Here is a 15,881-nt window from a genome sequence, read left to right as displayed (position 1 = left end):
TTTTCTACCTTGTTTTAGTTAAATCTTATATAGATAAGTAGTAAGAAAATAAATGGCTTGAATTAAATGCTGTTGTTTTATATCCAACTAGCGGCTTCGCCCCTAGCCTCTAGGGGCTTCGCACTATGAAGTAATGGGAAGTCAACCCTCCTATATAGAAATATTCAAAAAAAATATTCTTTGTTAAATTACTCTGTGGTAAAATTAAACCCAGGTTGTGCGTTTTGTGCACAAAAATTTCAATTCGTACAAATTAAACCCAGGTTGTTTGCTGGATACACAAAAATTTCAATTCGATAAATTAAACCTAGGTTGTTCGCATACACAAAAATTAAAATTAGTAAAAAAAAATATTTAAATTTTTTTTTTTTTTTGGGAGGAGGGGGGGGGGGGTTCATGGGGGCTTCGCCCCATGGTGCAGTGGGGTTCCCCTACCCCAATTACTGGTTTTTGTTTTCAAAAGTAAAAAAATAAAAATTTTGGAAGTTGGGATTTTTTTATTTTTGAGGGGATGGGGTGTTCCACCCCCCAAGAAAATAGCTTAAAACCACCAAAGGACCAGTAGGTATATTCCCAGAAGGGTAGAGCCCAATTTGTTCAGCAGTTACTGAGATTTTACAAAAAATGTAAAAAAAAAATTTTTGGGGGTGGTTTGTTTTAGTTTTTTGGGGGGTTGGGGGTGTCTCACCCCCCAAGAAAATAGCTTAAAACCACCACAGGACCAATAGGTATATACCCTGAAGAGTAGAATCTGATCGGTTCAGTGGTTACCGAGATCTTAAGGGACAGACATACAGACGGACAGACAAACGGACAGACATCAAGCTACTTTGTATTATAGATATCCGAATCAGCTTAATCCTTTTTCTTTAAATATGCTTTAATTTCGAGAAAATTTATCTGTATTCCCAACTTAAAAGTTAGGTAATAAAATGAGTATGAAATTGGCCTACTTAGGATAAGTGCAAAATTTGACATACGGTATTGACACAAAGTTTTTAATACTACGTTGGTATATAGTAAGATCTCAGAAACTTTGCTTTGGTACTGAAAAGGTTTAGAGCTATTTCAAAGGTCTGTAGAGAAAATATAAATAGACCCAGGCATAAGTTAACTCCTTAATTTTTCTATGTTTATGTACTCCCTAACTAAAACATTTTTAAGTAAAATTAAAAAAAAAAGAATAATATTTTCTTCAATAATGCGATAATTCTAACATCAAATTGACATATTTAAATGAGGATGGGGGGAGGGTGGAGATAAATTCAACATCCATTAAAAAAGTTGGGCTATCAAGTGACGATTAACCCTAAAATTGACCAGCCCGTATACTATCCTATAAATTTTGTAACCAATAAAATTAAATTTATATTAGAAATTTTTCATTATGTGTGAAACGGGACACAAATACATACCATTATTTCACGTTGTTTCTTTCACCACATTTGGACCCAAAAAAAAGACTTGAAGAAAAGGTTAAAAGTTTAAAAATAATTAGAGGGAGGGGGACAGGATTAAAAATAGGTTTGAGTGAAAGCAATCCCAATTAATATACAAATATTTCTTTGCTTTTTAAACAAATGATTGCATTTCTAAAATTTAAATCATGAATGTTATTTGAAACAAATTAGAAGAAAAAAAATGGGATTGCCTTCAAATTTCAAAGTATTTTCTATTGGTGTCCATGTGATGTAGCATGTAAATAAAAAATGTAGCGCAGCAATAACAAGCTACCAATATATTTATGTTTATATCCTTTAATAAATGGAAGTGCTGTCATGTTTATATACTAAGAGAAGGTAATTTTTAAGGTATAGTCATATAAAAATTCTTTTTATTGTAGCTTCTTGGTTTTAGCATTGTTGTTTGAATACCTCTTGTATTTTCTCTATTTTAGGCCTTTAGTTGCATTGTATGTTTCTAAAGATGTAAAAACTGATGTATAACAGTATTAATTTTAGAAGGTTTAAACTGCCACTGTACTGTTATTCCACTTCAATTAGTTGACAAAGAGAACAGCTATAAAACAATGACATGAGCCTAGCTTCGCGGCAAAGCAATATTAAAGCAATTTATTGTTGAAGAAATAAATCAAATGTTTTTTGTCTAAAATAATAGTATGATTAATGGAAGTAGTTCTTGCTTTTATGATTGTGCTTGTAATATTGTGACAAATATGGAATGAACAGTAAATGGTTAAATTAGTTAGATTTAATATTTTAATTTCAAAGTATCTTGTTATAAAAAGAAGTAAGCTTTTTTTGAAATCATCTCGCTAACCACTGAACAATATTGTTCTCCTTCAGAGTAGCTTCTAATAGGTCCTTGCAAGTTTTATAACTATTTTGTGGGAGGGTACCACACCTTCCACAGAGAAAATCTGAATTAAATGCTAAAAAGATGCCTAGCTTTTATCCAGCTACATAAGGGCAATACAGAGGTCACAAAGCTACATATATATTCAATATACAATAGATTATTTGTAGAGTGGTTTTATTCAAAAAGAAATTTAATTGAACACTCTAAATATATTTTGGCCAGTTTTATATTTATGGAAGGGTGGAAGAAAAAGGTGCATTAGCAAAAAAGAGTATATAAAAGAAAGGGATAATTTTTTTAAAAATCCCTTAAACCACAATTAAAGCGACCACGCAACCTTCCTTCTTACTTGGACATTAGACATGAGATTGTTAAATACGCAATTATCCAAAGTTGTATGACAACACTCAACCTTTTTAGAACCTTAATTGAATGGTCTCTTGGTGTTTTTTACTTTTTAATAGAATGGTAATTTTATTCAACATCATTGGGAATATATAACAATTTTTTGTCTATTGTCTTAGTTATACCTAAAGATTCCTGCTTTTAGAGAAACGTGCAGGGTTATAGGCTTCCTATAGAAACAAATTAATTTCTTTTTTGCAAGGAGGGGATGGGTGGGGGGGGGGGGGGAGATACACTGAAAATATTGCAATAAGACGGATAAAAGTAGCGCAAAGATTAAATAACAAAGAAACCTGTTAAATTTTCAATTATTTACTCTCATGCAAACATATATATACAGGGTGCCATAGCTCAAAAATTACCCAACAGATGCTTTACCACGGTCATTATTTTTCATTTGGGACAGAAAATCAGTTTTATCTTTATGGTATTATTTCGACACCCTGTTTGCGTGTTTGTAATTTAGTAAAAGATTTTTCCGCGAATTATAATATAAAAATCATAAAATCAATACCAGTTTTGTTGAATCCGAGGGGCCGAAGGATTTAATTTTAAAATTTTTCATTTTAATATCCGTGGAAAGTTGTCTATCATACGATGCGATAGATAACTATTTAAGTAGCATTCCTTCCCGAAATTCTTATAAAAAATGATTAGAAGTAAAAAAGAATCTGTTTGATAGCCGCATTATCCTGTCCTTTATATGCAGATTGCAAAATATTGGATGTATTAAAAAAAGGAGTATATATTTAGGAGCGATAAATGAACAAATCAATAAAAAAAATTATTTCAAAAGTTTGAGAATAGACTCAAAGGTTCTTTTCGGTGGCAAAGCTATTATATAATTTGAAATGTCTGTCCCTCTGTTCGCAAGTAACGGTATGAGAAAATGTTCTCGGCTGCTATTTAAGATGTACTGCTGAATTTTTTGTGTGAAGATAGCAAAGAGCATCCAATATACAGTTTACTAAGTTCCTCAGTTTGTCGGTCATGCTAAAAATGACATCTACACATTTGAAAACAACATTTTAAAACAATGCGTCTCATATCATTAAATCCTTTAACTTATTATTGAATATAATGCACTATAACAGTTTTCTCAGATTAACAACTTTAACCCTCTAGATAGTGTTGATATTTAGGTATATTTCAACAATTTTTTCCATTTCTTGTTATACTTTAAGCTTTAAATAACATTTGTAATCTCTCATTTCTACAACCTAATTTTAAGGTGAGAACTGCTTCTAGAGGCTAGTGGACTATCTGCTACTAATTAACATTTGTTTAAAAAGAAATGGTAGATTTAAATATTTTCGTTAATTCTCCCAAAATCCACCCAAAAAGGGTTATTTATCTATTTTAGTGTTGATATATTTAAAAGTAAAGATTACACTAACGGGTTTCTGCAAGCATCTGTAAGTGTTTTTGCACAACTGATAATTCTTATATAGAATTAACTGAATGTCTGAATCAGTCAGCCGTGTGTAGCTTTGAATCTCGCTAACCACTGACCGATAAGTTTCTTAATTTCAGTAAAGCTTCCTACAAAGAAAGCTTTTTAGAAGGGGGGTATTTCCATGCACCAAAGATAAATAGACCCTGAACCAATGCCTCCCCCCCCCCCCCAAAAAAAAAGAGTTAAGGAAATGGACTATATCTTCTTTTTTTGAAGTATAATGAACTTTCTAACAAATATATCATACTTAGTGATTTATTTACAAAGCCAATCAAAAATTTAATTAAATTTTTTCTTTAATAAAACTGTGCTAAATTGCTTTTTATGCTGGTTTTATTGTGCTTAATATTGAATGTTTAAGTCTCTGCCATTTTTAACTGTTTTAAATAAACGTCAGCAAAAAAAGGATTATCTGTTGTGTGTATGTGTGTGTGTGTGTGTGTGTGTGTGTGTGTGTGTATGTGTGTGTGTGTGTGTGTATGTATGTGTATGTGTGTGTGTGTAAAAAGGGAAACATATTAAAATTAGATTAACCCCATCTATTTAAAGAATACATGCATATAAAATGTTAACACAAAACTGCAAAAAAAAGTTAGAATTCTATGAAAAATAAGCATTCTTTCCCTTTATGTATAGATGAACAGTGGCTACAAAATGACTTAATAATTAGTAGTAATATTGAGCTACTTATGAACATTAGTGTCCTAGCTTCCTTATTTCTATTTTCTACTGAAAAGTAAAAACGCGCCAAATATGCTGTTATTTATAACACAAGAGGTTTAGATGTAAATAAAATCAGAGATAAGACAATGGATTAAAATTAACAAGGATGACAACATCCATAAAAGCGAAGCTCTGAAACGGTAGGACAAACAGATATTAACACTTGTATAGTGTCAGAACTGAATAATCAGAATGCGAATGTATAAGAGTCAAAGCAAAATTGTAAGTAAATTTGTTGAAAAACTGCTTTTTACAGGATAATGATTATGGACATACTTACATTTTTAGGACTTGATTATAGAGTTGCTTTGCTCATAATATTGTTCTTTGTTGTCCCAGGAATCAGTATACCGAAAATCAGACCAATCGGATAATTAGGTCACATACAAATTTGTTGTTAAAAATGTAAAAAGAATCAACATGTTTAAAATGGACGTACGGACATTCAGGTTGTGATTATAGAGTTGCTACGCTTTCTAACTCGTACCTAAATATTACAGGAATCACCATGCAAAATTGAAATCGATAGGACAATTCTAACATGCCTAAATTAACGAAAAAAGCTATTTAAAAAAGTTAAAAAATCAACATGTTTAAAATGGACGTACGGACATTTTGGTAATGATTATAGAGTTGCTACGCTTTCTAAATCGTACCTAACTACTAAAGGAATCACCATGCAAAATTTGAAATCGATAGGACAATTTTAACATGTCTAAATTAACGAAAAAAGCTATCCGTTACGGACGGACGTACGGACGGACCGACCCTAATTATAGAAAAGCTTCGCTTTTAAAAATGTAGATTAAAACTATTGAATAGAAGATTTGGACACTACTAAACCCCGAACCACTTTATTATGCAATCTACATTTTCCTGGATATTTTGTCTACGGTAGACCATAAGTGTACAGCTTTACAGTACATTGTTTCTATTTGTTAAAGCAACACGTATGATAAAAGAAAAAGATTCTGTTTAAAGTAAAATGCTTATATTTCAATCAAAATCTATATTTTTGTATTTTTTACCGATCCACTTCATTATGCAAATCAAAAGAAAATCAATGAGAAAACGTTTGTTTTGCCCTTTTCTCCACTTTTAAAAAATAATTCTGATAAAATAACAATTTTTTAAGGGATTTATGCATTAATTATAATGAAAAACAGTTTAAGGTAGATTTTATTGATTTTTCTAAATAAGAAATAATTGAAAAAAAGAAATTCTATCCCTATCACTTTAGAGGACAGCTGCCGACCCCCAGTCTTATGGATGAAGCTAAATACATGTAAAAAATATAAATTTGCCTGAAAAGTATACAAAAATGTTTTTTGATGTGTTAAAAAAATCCATTTTAAAATCTTGATTTTGAGGATGATGGCCTTTAAGATGCTCTTACTGGTGGTGATGGTGAGCTAAATGTTATCAAAGTGCATGCCCTTGAAGAAAACTTATATATTGAACTATGGTCCAATTTTTGTAGTCATAGCAGCCTCCAGCCAAGCAATATTAAAAAAGAAAAAAATTGCAATTTTAATTACTAAAATTCATAAAGTAAATAATGTAGTTTTTAGATAATGGTTATATTTCATGTCGAGAGGCTCCACTGGAGGCTGCTATGACTACAAAAAATGGTACATAGGTTAATAGACAAGTTGTTGTAATGGTCATGCACTTTGATAACATTTAGCTCACCATCACCACCAGTAAGAGCATCTTAAAGGCCATCATCCTCAAAATCAAGATTTTAAAATGGATTTTTTTAACACATCAAAAAACATTTTTGTATACTTTTCAGGCAAATTTATATTTTTTACATGTATTTAGCTTCATCCATAAGACTGGGGGTCGGCAGCTGTCCTCTAAAGTGATAGGGATAGAATTTCTTTTTTTCAATTATTTCTTATTTAGAAAAATCAATAAAATCTACCTTAAACTGTTTTTCATTATAATTAATGCATAAATCCCTTAAAAAATTGTTATTTTATCAGAATTATTTTTTAAAAGTGGAGAAAAGGGCAAAACAAACGTTTTCTCATTGATTTTCTTTTGATTTGCATAATGAAGTGGATCGGTAAAAAATACAAAAATATAGATTTTGATTGAAATATAAGCATTTTACTTTAAACAGAATCTTTTTCTTTTATCATACGTGTTGCTTTAACAAATAGAAACAATGTACTGTAAAGCTGTACACTTATGGTCTACCGTAGACAAAATATCCAGGAAAATGTAGATTGCATAATGAAGTGGTTCGGGGTTTAGTTTGCAACCAACCAATCAAAGTTCGAGCATTGCTGCAATTGGCAAAAATCTTAACAATCTTGGAGGGTAGAATCGAACCCATACATACATTTGACTATTTTTAGTATTTAGAACAGTTATTCTATAATAACTAAACTTGTTTTATATCCAAATCAATAATTTATAGCGCTGAATTTTAATTCAATAAATCCAAAAATAGTCTCTGGTTTAATAAACAAACTCTTTTATTAAAATAAATTGTTTATATCAGTTTAATATAGCCTTATATGGTGGCAACTATAATAAAACAAAACTATTAAAAACAAGGACGATTTTATTTAATTGTACAAAATATTTGTGTAAAGTACAAAAAGATTTAGAAAACTAAGTCATTGGGAACAAATTTAGGGAGCTCAGGCCAGCTTTTAGGTTATTTCTTGGGACATCAGATCAATCTTCCCCACCCCCTCCACCATTTGCAATACCATTTAACTGACAGACCATTTTATAGAGAATAGATTTCCACCTTAAGATCTAGTTTTTATATACTACTGGGAAAAATTAGATTAGCTTGTCTCAGTAAGGGGCATTTCTATTGATTTATTCTGTTTTTAAGTTGTTTACTATATGTTGCTATAAAAAAGTATTAGCCTTGAAAAAAAAGATAACCAACCTAACAAAACCTATTTATAAGCTTTTAATCTGGGCTTCGCAGCTCCAACAGCGTACATCTATGTTTTTTTTTGAAAATTCGCAGCTGGTGTTTTTTGTAGTCAATTCTCCTTAAATGCTAATAACGTCAATACATGAAATACTCAGCAGCAGCCAAAAGACAATTATAACAGGAGTAAACAATTAGAGCTAAACTAAAAATCTGCAGCTGTCAAGCTTGAAATAGGAGAAAATAAACTGATTATAAAAGCGAAACTGCTTTTTCAAATCTTAATTGATATACATACATTTTATTGTTTTTAGATTAAAGCTTGATATTTAAGCCAGAACAAGTTAATATTTAATTTTATTGGATTAACACTAATAAAACCAACAGATCTGCTCACAAATAAGGTCATCTTAGGACAACAAAAAAAAAGTGTTTATTTAAAGCTACAAAAAAAAACATTACAGCACAAGCTCATAATTATAAAACATCATAGCATTAAAATAAATAGATTGAAGCAAGTTTTGCTGAATTTTAATACAATTAGACAATTTTTCTTGCCATTAATTAGAAACAGAGAAGAAAATCTGCTAAAATGAAGGAACACTTTAGAAAAAAATGAAGCACTATGCTACCATTTTTGGTAGATTAATTTAATTTGATTCATCTTTCATATTGACATTAGGTTTTAGTATATTTACAGATATTATGAATCAAAACATAATAAAAAAATTTCCAATTTATATTGATTGTGTTTTACTGTGTGACCGTGATTTTATTACTAGAATATCGTCATTTTACAGACTGCGTCCTTCTAGGAGAAAGTGGGCAGAAAAATTCCTAAAATCATCCTAAAATTTGAATTAAAACCATCCAAGGACCTTTGAGAAGCTTCCCTAATTTGGAGAACTCAATCTGTTAGGTAGACAAATAGATCTTACGGAAATAAAATTGTATATAATATATACTTAAAACGTTATTCTGTATGTTAGATCTAATGTCAACAATAATATCATTAAATGATATTTAGGTTTTTGTAAGAAATAAAAGAAAATTAGATAATCTAATTCTGGACTTTACCCCCCTTGTTTCATGCCTAAGAACAAATTAATTCTTGTTTGACCCAGTACTAAAACTTTAAGATTTCTTTGTAAATAATTGATTTGTTGTCCTTAAAATGTCGCTAAAGGGTACATTTTGAAATACAGCTCTATAAACCTTATACTTAAGGGTTATCTTTTCCAATTCCATATTTATTGCATTAACATATCTTGCAATCCCTGTAGAGAATTTTCGGTAACAAACATATAAATATTAGGGATAAGGGGATTCATTAATGGACTATAAATGAACCACTCATTTTCTTTTTATATATTCTTCAATTGTTTGCAAGTATTATATTATGGGGCAGAGGAGGATAGAAAGACTTGTAAATTAATTTACCCACCATTTACCTCTCCTTTCCTGCATATAACAATGCATTTTCAAAACTGGCCCTTATTGCCAAAGACATGGATAAAAATTCAGTAATTTTAATCTTGTGAAGCTTTTGCTTTGCGGATCAAACGTTTAAAACACGGCATCATTTGGCGAAGGGGGAGGGGGGGGGGGGGTTCAAGATATGAAGAAATCCGCACAAATTTAACTTTATACTAATAGATTAAAACGAAGAATTATCAAACTCCCTGCCAGTTTATTTAAAATGCCTCATTATGGAGTTGTGGATTTTTAAGCAAAATTATTTGAGCTAAATCAATTTGATCTCATATGTGTTAAAAATGAATTTATTGAAAAGAAATTAGAAAGTTAAGTTAGGATGAATTCAAAAGAACACGAATGATTTAATTCTAATTTTGAACTATTGGTTGAAAAGTTAGTGCCTGTCAATCAAGAATAAATGAACTCCCAAAGTTTTTATGCCAACGAATTAGAGAATATCTTCTAAAACCAATATAATATACAGTCCATTGTCCCCTACCTCCCTGCTTATAATATAGATTGATAGTAGTGGTACAACCTCCATCTGTAAATAATTTACGTGCCAAGGCAATCCCTGTCCCCCAATCCTACAATAATGATTAAACATCTTATAAAAGAGTAGTAGGTAAAATTTTAAAACCTTTAGTTATATCCTTATATGATAAAGAGGAGTGTATAATAAGAATAAAAATATACTTTTGCTGTTATAATTTAGTTGAAATAAACCAACGTCCCGTAATTGGGGACTAAATCCCCTGAAGCTATTTGGAATATTACCAACCAAAACTTTTACATGTCAAAGCACAATCCTTCTAATCCATCTCATTTTCTATCTTGCTATCTTTGCTTGCTATCTTTATGTTTGTTACTTAAGTATACTTGCTATCTACCTAACTGTAAGAATATCTTTTCAATTTTCAGCTTTCTAGCTCAACTATCAATTCAGCTTTCTAGATACAGTGGGATGCTTTAAATCCAAGTTTTGTCTTTGCCAGGTCACCAGGGGAGCAACATTAGACCAATCTTGGATGTTAAGGTGTCTATAGAAAGCTATTGGCATAACAAAGAGAAATCTTTGAAAGACTGCGGGTCTTTCTCTTACCCAGCTACCAACAGAAGGGCGAAAGTGACAATGACACTCGGAAAAAAATGTATCATCTTGTAAGCATACAACCGTGCTTCAACCATCGAGCTTTAAAATATTTTTATCTATACTTGAAATTTTAGCTATATAACCTATTAGTTATCATTACAATAACATTTAGATTTTTGTAAAAATAAAATAATTTCTTGCCATCCATTGAAATCTATCTATCTACTTTTCCATTTGCTATCCCAAGCCTTCTCCTTAGTATATTCTTATTTTCTAACTATTAAAAAACTATCAAATCATTGTAATTTTTAGAAAAACAAGCTTATTTGTAATATTTGTATAAGGTTTGATGATATTTTGAAAGAAAATTAGAAAAAGAAAGTTGATGCATAGAGAAACATGACAAGCCAAACGAGGACAATCATACCCAGAGGAAGCGCAGCAATAACAAATAACAATAAACAGCTATACTTTAAAAAATGAAACTTTTCTTTTAACGAAGTGATGTTAAAATAAAACTGCTTATCTACAAAATTAATGTTCTAAATGCATAACGCACTTTTGACCTATGTTTTTACTTTTTACATTTTTATTATCCGTTAATAAGCAAATAATTTAATGTCAGTTAAATAGTTTGACAAAAATACCCTATTTTAGAGAAGCTTAACTTAAAATACCGAACGATAAAATAACAAAATTATCCTTTAATCAAAAGGTTGGTATATGTAAGACCGACAACTGAAATAATTCGAAACAAATATGTTATTATTAAAAATTCATTCAGTTGTTGGTTGACTAAGAGAAAGCTTACCTTAGGATAATTTTTCAGGTATTGAGCATAAATTTTTGATTGTTGTGCCAACATCTTGAAATGGTGGCCGATTTTCTCCTCGCCTGTCCATCTATCAACCTAAAAATTTGTAATAAAAACATTATAAAAAGTATAAAAATAGAGATGAACTTTTTTTATACAACTTAGCAAACAAATATGTCATAGTCAGTGATTTATTTACAATGCTAGTCTCTACAATAACCTATATATTGATATATAATTAATTAAATATATTGCCAGGAGAATATTTGTCATCAATTTAAGTTGCTAACATGGTCCTCACTTATTGGTCAGTTAGTTACTCAAGTAGGAAGGGAGGGTATGGAATAAAGGGGGTGGATGAGATTAGGTGGTATCGCCATTTTAGCCAGCTGTTAGTATCATATTATTAAAGTTCGCGAAAACCTGGTGCAAAATCTAGTGAATCATATATCGATTAATCTACTCTTACAATATAAATAATGTTCTTGTTATTGTCTCTACATTTTCATAATTCTATTTTGATGTCATTAAACTAACAGATCTGAAGTATAGATGTATATACAGACAACTACAGACAAATGCAGGAGTGGGACAAACGTCGGAGTGGACAAACGCAGGATTTTTGGGACAAACGTCGGAGTGGACAAACGCAGGAGTCCCAAAATATTTTTTTCAATTTTGAATTTTTCTTTTATTTTTGATTTTTTTTTTCAATTTTGAATTTTTCTTTTATTTCTGATTTTTTTTCAATTTTGAATTTTTTTATCCAACACCCCCCCCCCCCCCTTTATTCGGTCCCCTTATTTTTCTTAGTTAGGTTAGGTTATAGGTCAGGGGGCCGAGCGCTGCGGCTAGGCAGGCTAGGGGGCCGAGCGCTGCGGCCAAAACCATTATTTTGTAGACAGGGGTATAAACAAATTTCAAAATTGTCATATTATTAAAATAGCGGACACTTCTGCGTTTTACTTAAGCAATGTCCACTCCGACGTTTGTCCACTCCGACGTTTTTCCCACTCCTATGTTTGTCCACTCCGACGTTTGGGACTCCTGCGTTTGGGACTCCTACGTTTGGGGTAGGACCGTTAAAATGATTTACATGAATTAAATGATTACATGAATATTTATCCCAATTTCCTAGACGCTAAAATAAATATAGACACTGCATATGTGTATAATTAATTAAAAGCTTAATATATGGGAAATTATTTACTGTTTTTACTTCCATTTCAAATATGGTGTGTTATCACTTACACCACTAAATATTCATTTTCGAAAAAACAGCACAAAAGCAATAAATATATGGAGGGAGGAGACATTGGCTGTTTATTACACTAGTCTCCAAACTTTTATGATACAGTTTTCTTATTCGTTGGCTCAACAACTTTAGCGTCATTTTTTGAATTTTGCTTGGTTAGTTCATTAATGTTCAAACGTTTCAACCACTAATTTTAATTGAACAGTTTTATTTAATGGCTCTTCGGCGATAATAACCACTTATGTCGAGTCGACACAATGTTAAAGTTGGTTGGTATATCTTTCATCAAACTTTTACGTAATTCAGAAATTAATCAGAAATGATAGGAATAATTGAAAATAGCCTTGTCTATACGGGATATGCCACGAGATCTTGGTTTTGTGTATTTATAAACTAAATCTTGTGCCTGATTATTTGGTCTAACGCCCTTCGGACAACCAACCCTTTGATAGCATGACCTTTGTCTTGAAGTCCTAACTGTGCATGGTAAGGAGTTTCGCCTATCTTTGTGCCTAGACATTCCCCTAAATATTAATGTCGTACATCTGACATAGCAGCAAAAGGTACAACTTTTGACGTCTTCATTTGTGACACGGGTTGGGTCAATATTCGAAATAGTCAGCTCCACAACGAAAATTTAAAAATCTTACCTGTTTCTTTAGATTTTCATAGAAATGATGGTGAAACTCGTAAAGTTCAGGCACTTTGTAAAATATTATGTCAAACTCATCCTAAAATAAAATAGAATACAATTAAAACTTTGTATAAAATGTTTGTCTTACTGTATGTTTACTGTTTAGTGAAGGATCTCACTATCTTCTGGACCGATATGGTAAAGTTTATTTTAAATACAGGAAAGGTTTATTACTATTTTTGAGAAGGGAAGATAAATCACCCCTAAAATAACCACCTTTCCTTACTTCCAAAGCTAAAAGTGAAAGTAGACTTACCCCACCCCCTCCCCTAAAGTCCCCCTATAGAGGCCTCTAGGGGCGTAGCAGCTAGTAATTTAAAAAGAGCATATAAAAGTTTTCATTTATCAAACAAGAATTAAGCAATTTCTTATGAATCACTTTATCTTTCATTTCAAAAGTTTAAAATTAGAATTTGATATTATAGTAAGTATGCCAAGGACAAAAATTTTGGAATATTTCAACAAAGTTTTCCAGGGTTTTACAATAAAAACACAAAAAAAATATTTTTTTCTATTTCAAAATCTAAGTACCTAATACATTTTTTATTTCCCTGTACTTATCTTTATCAGGAGGTATTATATCAAGTAACACCAATCAGACAACCAACTCTTTGATTGCCCTTTTTTATATTTAAGAAAATATTGATTGGTTGAGCCTGTCTATTGGTAAATTCATGTAGTGTGCCTGCCTTGATGGCAGTATGAGCCTCTAATTCTGGTAATTTTATATAAACCTTTATTTGAAAGTTTCCAAAGTTTTGAGATGCCACAAGCAGCATACATTTCAAACATTGTTTACAAAATTATTTAATATGTTGACGTTTTTGCCATATAGCCACATCCGTATTAAGCCACTTTATTTAGTACTAGCAACTAAGACCCTAGCATCTAGGGGAGGCAGGGCAGTAAAATAACCTAAAACCATCCTTACTTCTTTATAAAATAGGACAGATTTTAATTTATTTTTTTACATTTTCAGCAATGACCAACTTAAATCGCATAGATACTTTCATACCATTAGGACAATTCTTTCACTTAAAATTACCTTAGGGATAATTGGTGAGGGAGTAGTTAGTGTCACTTTCATAGCTTTCATATACTGTAAACATACACTAAAAGTAAAAAAAATAACAAAATTAGTTTTCATGTAAACCTTCGCAGTACATTAAAAAAAGATTAAAAATATAAGCTATTAATAAAGTACGAAAACAATTATGGTTATAAATACAAACAGACGAGGCTTGTTTTAGAGTAGATGCTTGTATGTTATAGAAATCATCAGGAATCTATCCTTAACAGCATTAAAAATAACTTTGTTTTCGATCTTCTTTAGCGGGTGGAATATTAAAATCAAATTTATAGAGTAGCTTGGTTATTAAAGGAATGAATAAATTCTACCTTAAACACTCGAGATATATGGCCTCTGAATCCAGAATACTTTGTAGGATATGGGTCTGCATCTTTAACCTAGAAATATATAAGTTTATGTGTGTCTTTTTGTTATGAAGATGAGTCAGGCGTAGAAAAGTAAAGTAAATAATAAAGTAGAACGATGTCTGTTTGTACATCAGCCCGTCCCTCTGGATAAAGCTTAAAATATCGATTACCGAAGGACACTGTTGGGCTCCACCATTCATATGAAGGTTTGGGGATATTTTCTTGGGATGTAAAAACAATTCCCGAAAAAAGATAATTTGGTAGTTATAATTAAGGGCATTGAACCATTGGTTTAAGTGTGAGGGTTTGCCACCACCCCCTCTTAAGGCAAAGCCACTAGTTATTTTATAGGAAGCTATATTGCTTTTAGCTTTGACACTAGAACTAAAGCAGAACCAAGCTAAAACAGTAACGCTAACTTTTGTATAAATGTCGGAATATTTAATAGGCATATTGTAATAATATTTTCAGATTGTACCTTATAACAAAGGTTGCACAATCAATATTACCTTTCAGCCTCTGCAGCCGGACTGAGGCTGCTCTTTGATTCCAAGCTTGACTTGCTATCCAAACTTTTGTTATCCAGGCTTGATTTGGAATGATTAGACTGAAATAAAAAAACATTGATTGATTGATTGTCTGTAGGATTTGTATCTTTCTATCCAATTGTTTGTTTCATTTATCTATCCAATTATTTGTCTTATTGTTTGTCAGTCTGTCTGTTAGTATCCAAATATCTTGATATGATTCGGTCTGTGTGTCCTTATGTATCTTACTATCTATTCAGCCATCCATCTACCTATCAAAATATGTGTCGACCTGTATTTAAGTCTGTCAATCTATTTTACCTATCTATCTGTCAGTCTGTCCATCTATTAGTACATACCTTGACACTTGTAAGTTCATCTTCACTGGCCGCGTCCAGAAGTCCAGAGGAATCCTGCCGGTCAATTCGGGAGCTTCTGAAAACATGAATTTGTAAGTTTAAAAGTGTCGGACTACCTGACATACTGACGGTTTGACGCAGCGATATGTAGAAGCTGGAAACCTTAAAAGGAAGACGTTAAGAACCCCTTGGCTAAGGGATCAAATGGATTTTTTTTACAAGTCACAAGGTGCTTCCAACCAGGGAACTTAAGGGATAAGACAATGGCCGATAAATTGATGTACAAAATTATTTGTTGAAACGTTTGAACACTCAACTTAATGAATAAAACAATCACAATTCAAAAGTCCCCAACGAATAAGAAAACGTTATTTAAAAACTTTGGGAACTATTGTATTAAATAGCCCAGTGTCCACACTCT

General features: G+C 31.4%; 1 protein-coding gene across 1 annotated transcript in view; it reads right to left on the bottom strand.

Moving 5' to 3' along the window:
* The window catches only part of RhoGAP1A (Rho GTPase activating protein at 1A), a 108,277-nt gene that overhangs the window by 27,069 nt on the left and 65,327 nt on the right, over positions 1–15,881 (bottom strand). The window contains exons 14-19 of the mRNA XM_080168263.1: positions 15,461–15,536; positions 15,084–15,181; positions 14,536–14,604; positions 14,183–14,249; positions 13,094–13,174; positions 11,186–11,284 (exon numbers count right to left, since the gene is read on the bottom strand). Coding sequence (XP_080024389.1) covers positions 11,186–11,284; positions 13,094–13,174; positions 14,183–14,249; positions 14,536–14,604; positions 15,084–15,181; positions 15,461–15,536 — 490 coding nt within the window. The remainder of the gene's footprint in view (positions 1–11,185; positions 11,285–13,093; positions 13,175–14,182; positions 14,250–14,535; positions 14,605–15,083; positions 15,182–15,460; positions 15,537–15,881) is intronic.

This window comes from Acartia tonsa, chromosome 8 (genome assembly GCF_053477335.1).
Source record: "Acartia tonsa isolate MP-2025a chromosome 8, ASM5347733v1, whole genome shotgun sequence".
In the NCBI taxonomy this organism is placed as follows: domain Eukaryota; kingdom Metazoa; phylum Arthropoda; class Copepoda; order Calanoida; family Acartiidae; genus Acartia; species Acartia tonsa.
The sequence above is the reverse complement of the archived record's forward strand: the minus strand, read 5'-3'. Positions and strand labels throughout refer to the sequence as shown.